General features: G+C 39.9%; 1 protein-coding gene across 6 annotated transcripts in view; it reads left to right on the top strand.

Annotated features, from left to right (window-relative positions):
* lrmda (leucine rich melanocyte differentiation associated) overlaps positions 1-14,720 on the top strand; it is an 860,999-nt gene that overhangs the window by 9,716 nt on the left and 836,563 nt on the right. For all 6 annotated transcript variants that reach the window (XM_069885470.1, XM_069885472.1, XM_069885471.1 and 3 more), the window contains exon 2: positions 13,512-13,612. In XM_069885470.1, coding sequence (XP_069741571.1) covers positions 13,512-13,612 — 101 coding nt within the window. The remainder of the gene's footprint in view (positions 1-13,511; positions 13,613-14,720) is intronic.

Genomic DNA, 14,720 nt, shown 5'->3' with positions numbered 1-14,720 from the left:
TAGTAACAAATTATAATAGGGTGGCAGTGTTAGCATAGCGGTTAGTGCAATGCTGTAACAGCACCGGCGATCAGGGTTTGAATCCGGAGCTGTCCGGGTGGGTTTCCTCCCACCTTTCAAAATGTACGGGGATTGCTGGACAACTGGGTGGCTTGGTCTATTGGGCCAAAAGGGCCTGTTACCATCCTGCATGCCTAAATTAAATTAAAAAAAAAAATTAAAATAATGATTTCACTGGGTCTAGGATGAGGTACTGGCTTTGAACTAACATTTGTACCTTTCTACTGAAGTGAAAATAAAGTTTTGTGATGTGACTGAAGCAATCCTTTTTTGAAAACTGATCAGATTTCAGATTTGTTGTCAGAGCACATATATCACATACAATCCTGAGATTCTTTTTTTCTGCAGATGAGGCAGAATTATAATTTACTGGTAATGCAAAAAAAAACTGAACTCAATGTACATGTAAACAAATAAAGAATTGTACACAGATAATGAAAGTAAATGGACTGCGCAAGACAGAGCAAAAAGTGCACAAGTAAGAGCCGTTAAATTAGTTCCTGATTGAGTTTGTTGTCAAGGAGTCTGATGGTGGAGGGGGAACATCTGTTCCTGAACCTGGTGGTGCAGGTCTATTGGCAGCAGCGAGAACAGAGCGTGTGCTGAGTAGTTCCTTGATGATTGCTACTGCTCTCTGATGGCAGTGTTCCCTGCAGATGTTCTCGACAGTGTGGAGGGTTTTGCCTGTGATGTCCTGGGCTGTATCCACTACCTTTTGGAGGGCTTTCTGCTCAGAGGTATTGATATCCCCATACTCGTTGGATACTTTTATGTACATTTGATATTTCACCATGTAGAGGTACATGCTTGTTGCTCGTGTACTACAGGATCCATTGCACGTGAAATATCAACTCTGCATTTTATGTTTTAAAAATTCGCAAAGTAGTTGATGGCTTTCTAATTTCCTCATCTTTATTAACACACTTTAGTGAACCATAATGAGTCCTGGCTGTATTCTTGATCAGCCTAGTCTGTATGGGATTAAACAGAATGGATTGTTGAATGAGTCGACTTTGCTAATTAGTTGATCCTATGTGCCATCTCGCTTCCGGAGAAAAGAGCATTTCACTTTCCTCTGTGATTGTGAGATGGAATACTTCTTAAGTGCCGGTTTGTGTTTTGTCCTGAGTTTATTTTGCTTTTTCAGGGCACAAAAGCACGTCTTTTGATGTAAAAAGGAGCCTTGAATTACCCAGCCACAAAACTTTCAGCTGATGTTTCTGAAGCTGTGGTGAATGTGAAATGGGAAAATGCATAGAACTAATGCTGTATTAATTCACAGTGTTGTTGAAGTAGTGAAGTCATTTTGCAGAGCACAGGTGATAACTTTTCATAAAATCTGTGCGCAAATGCTCAATTAGTTACTGCTTCAAAATTAAAGACCAAGAGAAACTGTTCCTTAATTACACACTGGATTCAATTTTCCCTACTTGAGTTATCTTCTGTCATCGTGTATTTCTTTAAAAGAGAACTCTTTGGAGAGATGGAATTCTTTCTTCCCTCTTTAAACTGGACTCCTGCTCTTTGTTAGTTACAACTGAGAAGTCAGCAATCTGTGAGCAAATTTTAGTGATTGCTTCTGTGCAGCTTTCCACATATTTGGCCTCTGGATAGAAGCCTAATTTTTAAAACATTTCTATTTTCAAGGGCTCTTCAGCCCTCCTTGTCTGTGCTGAACAATTTTTCTGCTCAGTCCCACCGACTTGCACCCGGACCATATCCCTCCATACTTCTCCCATCCATGTACCTGTCCAAATTTATCTTAAAATGTCAAAATTGAGTCTGCATTCAGCTGGCAGCTCGTTCTACACTCCACTACTCTCTGAGTGAATAAGTTCTCCCTCGTGCTCCCTTTAAACTTTTCCCCTTTCAACCTTAAACCATGTCCTCCAGTTTTTTTATCTCTCCTAAACTCAGTGGAAGTTTGAATGGGTGCTACTTCTTGAATGTGAGACCTCCACATGCTGCTGCTTTTCTACTCAGCTGCTCAGACTGGGAATGAACCTATCTATGAATTGTGCTGTGGGCCGCTAGAAATCTGGCTCCAAGGTCTTAATTCTGTCAGTGCAAAGCACTGCTTGTGAGGAGGATGGACTGACATTGCCGGACCTGAGCTTGCTGCTGAGATTGATGCCAATTTCAGCCTTGTGTTTTAATGCATTTTGTGTGCAGTTGATACTTCTCGGAAAGGTCTTTAAAGTCATCCTTGTCGCTGTACTCTTTGAGTTGTGCTATATGAGGGGAGCAGATCCTGAAAAACATTAGTGATGACCAGGACTGTTAAATGGGGCAGGAACATAATTTTTGATTCTGATAGTAGCATCAGAACGTGATTGTCGAGCATCTTTTGGTACAGAAGACAAGTCAAGACACTGAATAACAAGGAGTAATTGGGCTACCAGTCACAGAACAGATGTTTGAAGTGTAGCTGCATGATAAAGAGATTCTGATGGAGGTGAACACAGGGACGAACGGAATGGTTCAGAGCAGAGTTTTCAAAGCTTTCCCTGCTGTCTTTTTTTTAAACTTTATTTTTTCATTCAAAATACAAATAATATATGACAAATACAGCAATTAAACATGAACATATTTTAAATATATATATGAAAAAGAAAAAGATCCCCCCCCCTTCAGCCAACTCTCCTAAGGAGAGCCATAAAAAAGAAAGAATATTAAAAAAGTTAAATATACATATTAAAATCTAATCAATACAAATTGAAATGTAAATATTCTGAGTATAACAACCACTTATTAATAAAAAAATTATAATGATCATGTGAAACATACGTAATTTTTCTATTATTAAACAATATTTCATCTCATTTTGCCATCTATTAATATCAATCATATTTGGATCTTTCCACATACGAGCAATACACTTTTTCGCTACGGATAAAGCTAAATATACAAAAGCAAGCTGAAACTTATCTAATCCCAAGCCTTTCAGAGGTTGCAAACTGCCCAATAAAAATACTGTCAGATCTAAAACTATTTTAATCTTATACAGATATTCTAAAAACGATTAAATTTTCTTCCAAAAAGATTGTCTATGACCAAACAGCCTGAAAAAAAATTTCAACCGTATCACCACATCTAAAACACAAATCTGATTCATTAAAACCATATTTTTTTAATTTTTCAGGTGTCAAATATAATTGATGTAAAAAAAAGTTGTAATTAATCATTGCATAATGTGCATTTATCAATCCAGTTACACTATCATAACAAATATCTAACCAATCCTCTTCAGAAAAAGTAAAATCAATACCCGCTTCCCATTTAATTTTAGATCTATCCCAACCCTTTTTATCCATACCATCCTGTAATATTTGATACATAAATGAAATATAACCCTTCTCTGGTACCTTCATAAGGGAAGTCTCAAATTTAGTCATTTTAGGTAAAATCATATCTCTACCAAACATACATTTTACCAAAGATCGAATTTGATAGTAAAGAAATGAAGAATTCTTATCAATACCAAAATCTTCCCTCATCTGATTAAAAGATAAAAACTTACCCTCTTTGATACAATCTCCCAAATTTTCCACACCTTTAAATCTCCAATGCAATAAACTTTGATTACGTATCCTGCTGTGTCTCTTTGAGCAAGAGCAGAGAAATGCAGGAGAAACCCAGCAGTCCATTGGAGATAGATGTGTTGCCGATGTTTTGGGCCTAATCCCTCCTTCAAGGTACCACCTTGTGGAAGGTCCTTCATTCCTTGAGTGCAGAGGCAGGACCTTGGCCCAAATTATCCACACCGACAAGTCCTGTTTGGCCATCTATTTGGCCAGTCCATCTGAACAAACCCTTCTCAACTTGGGCCCTGCACCCCTAGGGGCCACAGTACATTTAAGAAAAAGCATTTTATTTTCGGACACATTCTTTGAAAACATTTAACTATTGCTGCATCTGTAGGTTTCTCCCCCTCCACTGAGTCACCCGAAAGATGAGCAATCGCATCATAATTAACCTCTACTCCCCCAAATTTACAGAGGCTTACTAATCTATTTAATAATATATTAATAAATTAAAGACTCTTACTAAGCTGGGATAAGGAGACACTTTAAGAGAGTCACCTCACTAGTGAGCGGCATCAACCAACTCTTCATCCTGGGCGACACCATTTTATTCAAACACAACTTTATTCAAATAGCTGCAACAAGCAAAACATGACCAAGGCTCTCCTCTGGCTGAATATTTGTTTCCATCTTTACCAAAGGTTACTTCAGAGAGTATTTTGCGATTTTAAACTTTAATTAAAATTTTTATTTATTTTAATTTTTTGTATTATTTATTTTCCTTAGGGTTTTTTTTGCCAGTTGCTTGAGGTTACCAGTTGCTTGAATTCGGGATAACGTGTTACTGTAGTTGATAGGAGTGAAGTACGGAAGAAACCAAAACATGACTGCTTCACAGGGATGGGGGCACTGTTCCCTCTTAGCTGTGGGCGTGTGTGCACGCACACACATTTGTAGCCAGCACACAAAGAAAATGAATGTGTATACAAAAGGTTAGTTCCTTAAAATACTATAGAATTTTACTCATTGAAAATAAATTTCTTAGCTGGTTAGTCGGTTAAACAAGTAGTTAATCATACTTGTATTTATATTAAAACATGCCAATATAGTTTTATTAGCCATGAGAGATGGGCTGGGCCAAGTTTACATTTGCACAAGCATTCAGTGGACACATACTTTTGTCACAGGAAAAAAGTTTGCACAATATAAGATTTTTGTGCACACTGACGACTAAAAATGAGAGGGACCATTGGAAGGGGGTCCATGAACTTTGAGCTGGGTCCAAAGTGGACCAGAAGTTGAGAATCGCTGCTTTAATCCTTTCCGATTTACGTATCTGTCTAAATGTCTCCTGAATGTTGCACCCACCCCTCGGGCAGTAAGCTATATTCTCTATTTGTACTTCAGCCCCAAAAAGGCGAAAGCTCCAGTTTTATTTTACAGAAAGACCGACACTGTTAACAGCTGTAAAACAGAATAAAATGTCAACCTGGAAATACAAATCAGGCTTCAAATAAGGCAGCTGTCATGGCAAAGTAATTCCTGGTGGTGTGAAATTCGCACGCATCCACTGACAGAAGGTGGGTGCCAGCTGACCTCGTGTTTCCTCCTGCCAGGCGTTGGAAACTTGCACGTTGACCCTTTTGTGCCTGCCTCTTTATGGCAACTTTCAAAGTTGGTTCTGTGATTCTTCACTATGCTACTCCCATGGATGCTGGCACACAGATTGAATGCTGCCCTCGTCTGTGGAGGCGGTTTGGTGGTTCTTTCTGAGCACCTCTGGGGCTGAATGTTGTAGCCGGACTAGTCTGGTGTAAGTGTCATGGTCTCTGGCTGGGATGTTTGAGTATATGTCAGGATATGATTGAAGCAGAACTGCCGTCATCCTGTGAGAGAGCAGTGTGTTCTTACTCTGTAGACCATGTGCAGATCGAATGTTGGAGAGAGACATACAGCACATGCCAATAAACTTAATTTCACTTCTAAGTGTCTCTGCCTCTGCAGTTTCCTCTGGCAGCTCCGACAACCATTGTCATAACAGAGACAAATGGACAGTCTTTTCCCCAGGATTGAGATGTCTCGGGGGTATATATTTTTCAGTGACAACGGAAAGATACCTGAGGTGCCACAGTGTGGTGGATATAGGGAACAAGCTACCAACAGAAATGGTTGAAGCAAAGACTATCACAAATGAATGAGGTTTATTGTCATGTGCATGAGTACAAAGGACAAATGCAATGAAAGTATTGCTACTGCTATTGCTTCCCAGGTAACAAACTAGCAACAATTTCAGTATCGTTACATAATATAAAAAAGAAGAGAAAAAATGAATGATAAATATTCGTGACATGGGCAAGTGTATGGATAGGAAAGGGAGATAGAGAGATGAGCCAAAGATGGGCAATTAGGACAAGTTCAGGTTGCACCATGGTCAGCACAGATGAATTTGGGCTGAAGGGCCTATTTCCTTGCTGTAAAAGTGTTTGATTAAAAGTGGGTGGGACTTTTAGCAACACCTTTCCAGCGCCAGTAATTAGGACCGGACGTGGGTTGGAATCCGCACCATCTGTAAGGTGTTGGTATGTTCTGCAGGTGCCGATTTCCTCCCACCCTTTGAAATGTACCAGAGTGTAGATTAATGGGTGTAAATTGGGTGGCACAGACACGTGAGACCAAATTGACTGTGCTGTATGTCTAAAAAAAACTTGGACCAAGTCCACAATGACCATCAACCACTCGTACTCTTGCATTCATCCCTTTTCAAATTCCATTTATGATCGTCATCCAAATGTATCGTATAACTGGATGAAATAGTGTTCTTTGGTCCTCGGTGTTAAAAACTTTCCAATACATGTAAAGGCAAAGCGTGCATATTTACAAGCAATTTGTATGCAGTGCATGTATAAATATAGATATTGTTAAATAAATAAGCATCTCTGTGGTGTTTGCTTGTACTCTGTGAGTGTGTGGGTTTCCTTGAGTGCGCCGATTCCTCCAACATTGCAAAGATGTGCAGGGTCGTCACATTCTTGACTGCTGTAAATTGTCCCCTGGATGGTTGACTCTGGGGGAGTTGATGAGAACCTGAGAATTTTCACAAATTTCAATGTGGACAAGGCGATGGAAATGATTGTGGACTTCAGGAGGACAAGGGATGACCATCCTCCATGACACATCAACAATAACTCTGGAGTTGAGAGAGTAGAGAGCACCAAATGCCTTGGTCTCCACTTAAGGAGAACCTACCCTGGATGCATAGCATCTTATGTCAGGAGGGTACAACAGCAACTAGACCCTGAGAAAACTGGCAGGCCATCATCCTTTCAACTTTCTACAGGAGCTCTATTGAGAGCGTCCTGGCCGACTGCATCACAGTGTGGTACAGTTGCTGCAGAAAAATGGATCAGAGGTCAATCCACAGGACTTTGATCAGCAGAGAGGATCACTGGAGTCTTCCCCCCACCCCCCAACTATTGAAGTGATCTACTGGGATCATTGTCTGAAGAGGACACACAAAATCATTGAGGTCCCTTTCCACCTTGCACATGGCATCTTTCATCTGCTCTTGTCAGGAAAGAGATACAGGAGGATCACCAGGCTGAGGGACAGCTTCTTCCCACGGGCAGTGAGAAGGCTGAACGACCAAAGGAACTGCTCACACTGACCATAATATTCACAAAACTTTATTTCTATATATGAATACTTGTCCTGGATATGTATTGTTTATGTGTGTGCGTGATGTCTGATTGTGCATCTGTGTGTTTTGTCCTGAGGACCAGACAATGCTCTTTTGTCAGGTTGTACTTGTGTAATCGGATGACAATAGCCTGACCAAGCTTGCTGTCATGGAACACAAATTAGGAGCAGGAGTGGACCATCTGGTCCGATAAGCTTGCACCACTGTTCATCAAGGCTATGTTCAATCTTGCCTCAATATTCTTGCAAAATCTCTTTCTTCCTCTTGTGTCCAAAGTATCTAATAAACTTCTGTTTTGACTGAATTCAGTGGCTGTGCCTCCACAGTCCTGTAGCCTCTGAGACACACTAACAAGAAATGAACAGTGAAAATGCAATGCTGGAGAAACTTTACCAGTCAAATGGTGTACTTTACATTGCAAAGATTAAAAATTCATAGCCAACGTTTCGGGTTTGGATTATGCATGTTAATCTTTGTTGTACAAAGTATGTTGTTTGACCTGTTGAATTTCTCCAGTATTGCATCTGCAGATTTTTGTGCTTCGTACTGTGGATCAGAAGTAAATCCACAGGACCAAAAGAGTGGCAGAGAAGATCACTGGATTCTCCCTAACCCCCCCATTGACATGATCTGCCGGGATAATTTTCTGAAGAGGGCGTGCAAAGTCATTGATGACCCCTTTCACCCTGCAGTATCTTTCAGCTGCTCTCTTTGGGGAAGAGATGTAGGAGGATCAGAGCCATCACCACCAGGCTGAGAAACAGCTTCTTCCCACGGGCAGTGAGAATGCTGAATGACCAAAGGAATGGCTCACACTGACCATCTGAGACTCTTTTATACAAAACAATATTTATTTATTTTAATATTTGCATATGTATTTCTCTCTACATGTGTTATGTCTGGTGTTTCTGCGTGTTTTGCACTGAGGACCAGAGATGATAATAAACCTGACTTAAGAAATAAGCAGAGCAAGATTGCTCAAGGTTCAGGGCAGGACTTGTTGGGTTACAATCAAGTTTAGCACTGTAGATTATTCTATGCTTCTGAGAAAATATTGCTCAAGACAATGGATTGTTTTTGCTTGTATCCTTTAATTCTGTGCCTTGCGATACAAGTTGCTTTGAATTAAGAGAGGCCATTTACAAACAGCCATTATAATCTCCATGGGCCAAATGGCCTCCAATGGCATGGTAATTTCTATGAATCATTAATAACTAAAAGAAAGAACTGGGGAAGAAACAACCCTGTGGGACTGAGGCAAAAATACAAGGTTGAACTGCTGTTCCAAACTCGATCAATCATAACACAGCCTGTGAAGGCTGAAGCTTGGAACTTGCTTGCTTCTTTGGCGCAGTGATTCTCTCCTTTAATTGACAGAGGCGTCAAGAACATAGTGGAGACTGAAACATAAGGAGTGGAAAATGTAAGATTAACAACTGAAGGGAAGTGGAAATTAAAAAAAAAAAAAATCTCCAACTGCTGGATCTCTAAAATAAAACGGTTAACCTTGTAGGTGGGAGACCGTTCGTCGGACAGAAGTTCTTCGTCCCAAAACATCAACTCGCTTTCCTTCAGTTAGAACAGAAACAAATGCTCACTCCATAAATATTTGGGACTGCATGGTTAGCCCAGTGCTGTTACAGCACCAGCGACCTGGGTTCGAATCCAGCACTTGTCCTGTTCTCCAGAATTAAAATTTATTGTTGTGTACGTGTCATGAAATTCTCTGTTTTGCGGTTGCATCACCGTGCAAAATAAATTAAAAAAAATAGTGCAAGAGAAAGAAATACAAAAATTTGAAGTTGCATGGATTTCCTTCAGGGGCTCCAGTTTCCTCCCGCCGTTCAAAATGTACCAGGGGCTGTGATATAATTGGGAAGCATAAGCCCGTGGACTGGAAGGGCCTCTTACCGTAATGTATGCCAAAATTTTTTTAAAAATTTAAATTACTTCAAATAATTTATGAAATTGAGACCTGACTGTTGAGCCTTAAGCTGAATAAAATTCTGCTGAACCTGCTTCATCTGCACGATTGGACTCCTCTCTCATTTGCTCTGCTTCTCCAACGATCCATAAGTTGCTTTTTTGCATCAAAGTTGTGCCAGTGTCTTTTGTGCAGCTTGTTGCTGCCTCGGGTAGTGTTGCTTCTTCATAGTTCGTCACCCAGACTTGATCCAGAGTGTGGATGCAGGATCTGTGGAGCTTGCATGTTTTTCCCATGATCATGTGGGGAACCTCTGGGTCCTCTTCTTTCCTCCCCCTCAAAAAAAAAGCGGGTGATGGATTAATTGGCCTCTCCAAATTACTGCTGGTGGTGGATTTTGGCGGTGGAATTGCAAAGCAAGGGAGAGCATCTTGCAGGAAGATAACCAGGAGAACGGGATTACTGGGATTTCTCTGAGAGTTTCAGAGACTTGATGGGGCAAACAACTGCAGAATCACAAGGGAAAATAAGACATTTAGAATAGAAAATCTTCCATCTTTGTAAAAGGAAACTTTGCTAAATTTAATAAGAAATTTTAATGGAGCTCAAAAAAAAAAGCCACTTTCCATCAGCAGATCATTCATTCTATCCTTTGTTTTGTGGAAGGACTAGTAACAGTGCCATTACCTCAGAGGAGGTTCAGCGTCGTCTCCAATTCTTTGACTCTTTCAAGAAGTAGCAATCGCAGAGCCGAATCCGATTATTTAGGCTAAAGCTAATTATTAAATATATTTGAGAAATGTAAACAACTACAGATGCTGGAAATCAGAAATAATAATGGAGACAGCAGGTGATACAGAGAATGTCGGGCAGCATCCATGGAGAGAGAATGAAGATGACATTCAGCACCTGAAACATCTTCTGAGTAGTTCCAGCTTTTGCCTTCAGAGGTTCCGATAGATCAATGGTTAGAGCACTGGTCTTGTAAACCAGAGGTTGCAAGTTCATTCCTCGCTCTCCTTACGGTAGACAAAGTTAGAGTTTCATGTCTGCTACATTCTAAATATAGTATTATGTGACAGAAATGGAACCGTTACCTTTGTGTGATCATCTCACTTTAAAAAAAAATTTGTATTAAATTTGAAACAATTCTTTTAAATAATATAGCTAAATCGCGGAATTGTTTGTTGGTAAAACTAATTAAATGGAGTAGTTTATGGAAAGCAAAGTAATAATTTGCATGAACTTTCATCTTTTGGATTCTTAACGTAGGTTGGGTGAGATGAAACTGACTCTTTGTAGCAGTCAATCAAAAGAGTGAACTATTTCTTAGCAATTTGATCAGTTTTGTTTGCCTTTGACATTGAGTTACAGGAAGCAGGAACATTTATCTAGTGCCTTAATGAAAACAAAACATTCCAAGACCTATTATAACTCTTGAGGAAATGAATGAGCAAGAAAGAAAGATTGTGGTGTTCAAAAGATTGCTGGGCTGAGGAGACAGATATTGGAATTTGGGTTTAAGGATGGAATTGCAGCAGTCTGGAAACTGAAAAGATGACCACCAGCAGTTAAATTAAAAATAAAAGGAAATATCAAATAAAGCCCAAAGGCAGAGGAACTGAGAGTCTGCTGATCAGTATGTGTGTTGTGTGTGCATGGGCAGCCTCAGATGGCTGTGGAGGTCGAGCTACTGGGCATATTTTATTTCAGATGGAGGTAAATACCTTCTTGGTTAGGAAGGGAGTCCAGGGTCACGGTGAACAGGCAGGAGAATGGGGTTGAAAAGGATAGTAAGTAAGTCATGGAATGGCAGGATGGACTCAAAGGGATACAAGGCCTAACTCCACTCCTATGTTTTGTGGTCTTTCATGGAGATTGTTGCGGTTAACTGGCGATGACTACATGAGGCCTGGAGTTGGTTTATTGTCAAATGCGTTGAAAGTTTGTTTGCAAGCAGTGCAGCTGGTCCACAACAATACAGTAAAGTAGGACAAATACAGTGGAGAAATTGGAACAGAGCAAAGCCAACATTATTTTGGGTGGGACGATTAGTGTCACGGTTAGCGTGCCAACCAACTGGATTTGAATCCGGCGCCATCTGTAAGGAGTTTGTTCATTCTCCCTGTGTCCGCATGGGTTTCCTCTGAGAGCTCTGATTTCCTACGGAGTTGGTAGGTTGATTGGTTGAGTACATATTTGGGAGGTGTGGGCTGGAAGGACCTGTTACCATCCTGTATCTTGAAATTAAGATGTAAAATTAAGCTATTTTGTTGGAGTGGTAAGATCAGTTGCTTCAGAAGGTCAGTAGATCATCAAGTCTGAAAGAAAATTTAAAATACTTCATCATTTTGAAAGTGTTCAACTGGAGGGAGAGAAGAGTGGAGGGATGGTAGAGTGTATGAGCATGTCTGCTGGGAGCAGTTGGAAAACAGTGCCTGACTCCAGTGCCATATTGAGTATTATGATGTAAAATGTCTGCAGACACCGTGGTTGAAGTGGAATCAAGCTGGAGAAATTCAGCATTATACAGCAAAAGATCAAGACACATAACCAACGTTTCTGGTTTAAGGCCTTCAAGGTATGGAAAAATGCAAGCAGGCATCCAAGTAAAATGGTGAGGGGGGGGGCGTGGGTGGAGCACATTTCCACAGGCAGGAGATGGATCAGGTTTGGAGGGCACACCAACAAATGGAGATTTCCTCCCCCTGTTTGCTGGTGTGCCCTCCCTCATCCACCTACTACCTTTTACTCATACCTTGATGAATGTCTCAATACTGAAACGTTGGATATGTATCTTCATCTCTGCTACATGAAGTACATGGCTCTGTTATGGCTCCAGAGGATGCCAAAACCCAGCAGCAACAGAAATTCACCAAGACAAATGGTGGCTTTAACAAAAGTTGCTTTTAATTATCTTTAAACATGAAAACAGAATCACACTTTACGTTATCACTATTGACTTAACTAACCTAACTTAACCCCCTTCTAATTCTAAGCACACATTTATGTAATGTATGTGTAAGTTCAGAAAAGTTCCTTGATTCACAGTCTATTCTCACTTCTCCAAGTTCACTGGTTGCAGGCAATTCTTATACTGTGCACAGAATTTAACATTTATGAATTTCACCAGACTTTGGTGCTTGAAAGATAAATAGTTACTGCTCAGGAAGGTTCTTGTGGGTTTTCAGAGAGAGATTTGTTGCTTGTTGGAGATCCACAACTGATCCCTTTTGATCTCCCACTTCTGTGTTTTGCCGAAGAAATTTGCCCTATCAGGGTTTTCCAGATGATAACTTTTTTCTTTCACTAGTCATCACAGAGTTACTTTTCTGCTTCTCTTATTTCAAGTGAAACATTACACAGCCAGTTCTCTCCTCTTGTATGAACCACAAGTGCTTTGATTCAAGCTGAACTAAGCACTCACAACCCATCTTCCATATGGGGTTTTCCCACAAGCTTACCAGCTTGTCCTGTTCCAGTCCCATCTGCTGCTGCTGAACTGTAAAACAGAAGAACTGATCTCTCTCTTCCCCCCCCTTACAAAACCACATGACCATCTTAGAACAGCAAACTGCATTCAGACAGACTGCAGCACCAGACCTTATCTTCGAGTCCGTTTATCTGTTGCTTTCCAAAACAATAATCCGTTACCCCACAACATGTCCAATTAACACCTACTTGTAAAGTCCTCATAGACATTCTTCAAAGTTTTTGCAAAGGCACCCGGAGCCTGGACTGTTTGGCTCGAGCAGAGCTCCTGCATTTTAAATGAGATCCATTTTGAAGTGTTTGTTTGTGATCGACACGAAAAAACCCACACAATTAATCTCCTTTAAAACATATCTATATAAAGTGTAAATTATAACATAATCTGTCATGGTTTGACCTGCTGATTTTCTTCAGAGTTTTGGATCTGGAGCTCAGGTTGATGATGCATCGAACAGGAGTCTGCAGCACTGGAGGTGAATCCACGAACACTCAGTAAATCTGAAGGGACTCTCTTTTGCTGTAAGGGGTGCTGGGTAAAACTAATGGTGACTGTTAGCCTTGCGACAACCAGAAGGCAATTTCGTGTTATATTACATATTCTGTACTATTACATTTCAATAAAGGAATCTTGAATCTTGTAAACCACTGTTAATATTAGAAGACTTTGCAGTCTAGTTTCTAAAGAAGAATGTTTCATTTTGTGTATTACATTTCTAAAACAGTGCCGTAACTCGTCTTAAGATGCATAGCAATGATAACATTTTATATAATTTACTTCAAATTTATTTAACATCTAAAATAATGTCTTGTGTAGGTTTCTTACATTGGTCAAGATTGTGAAATCATTCCAGAACAACTTGGCAGAAAATACGGACATTTCACAAAGCGTTTAGACCTGAGCTTTAATCTGCTAAGGTAAGTCATTATCCACAAGCAGCATATCACCATGTTATATCTCAAATTGTAAGTAGCAACAAAAAAAAACACAGCAAACATCTTAATTCTTGAATGACCTTATTTCACATGATCTACAGCTTGTAACATTAAATGTTTGGTGCATTGTGTCGATTGGGATTTCCTTGTAATATTGTTATTCTTTCCAAATTTTCTGTTTCTCCTAATTTGAATGTGTTTGTTTACAAGCCATCGTGCTTTGATTAATTTGCAATTGTAACTAGATCAAACTGCGGAAACGTTTATAGACCCTTCCCTCCTTCTACCAGAAAGTTAGTAAGTTGGAACGAATATGCCAGATGTCCAGTTGTCTTGGAGTTTATTACAATTTGGAGGTGTCCTTGAAATTGAGAAGTGCGTCTATTATGTATTTAAGTTGGGCTTCACTGTCTGATATAGAGCGCCAATGCATTTTGATTTCCAAATAATTGGTGCTCATGTGGTGCATACGTCTCCAGTTGGACTTGACGAAGCCAGCGTTTTCAACAGGATCACTGGACGTCGTCCAGAGAAAGCAAAGAATCCAGGTTTGTGTGTGTCTGGAAGAGTTGGCATTATGCCCCAGATGGGATGCAATTTTTGAACTGCCGGAAGCTTATAAATTTGAATCTTGAAGAATTTGGGTCATTATTAATGATCAGTTCTGCCTATCAGGTGTGTGGAGACATTATATTTATCCTCCATCCATGACATTCAGTAGAGATCTTTGAAATGCTTAACTATTTCTTGACTAAAATATTCACAGTTTGTTAACATTGACTTTTTTGACACAACATCCAAAAAAACTATTTGCTGCCTTTGCCTTGATAATTAATGAAATGCCAACCAGCGATTGCACTCACTGTTTAACTTGAGGACAGTTGTGTGGTGCACCTGAGTTAATTGCTATTTTAACCAAAAATAATTTCTTGGTCTTTTGCTGTGCTTCCTAATAATTTGAGAGTATTTTTCAAAGCTGCCTTTTCACATAAGACAAACATCTGATGGTGTTCCAGGTATCCTTTCAGTCCTATGCGTGACTTGTCTGTTGAGTCGTCATCAAATGCATCGAAAGGAAAGTGTACGAGTA

The sequence above is a fragment of the Narcine bancroftii genome, chromosome 6 (genome assembly GCF_036971445.1).
Source record: "Narcine bancroftii isolate sNarBan1 chromosome 6, sNarBan1.hap1, whole genome shotgun sequence".
NCBI lineage: Eukaryota > Metazoa > Chordata > Chondrichthyes > Torpediniformes > Narcinidae > Narcine > Narcine bancroftii.
Note: the sequence above shows the minus strand (reverse complement) of the source record. Positions and strands in the feature narration are given on the sequence as shown.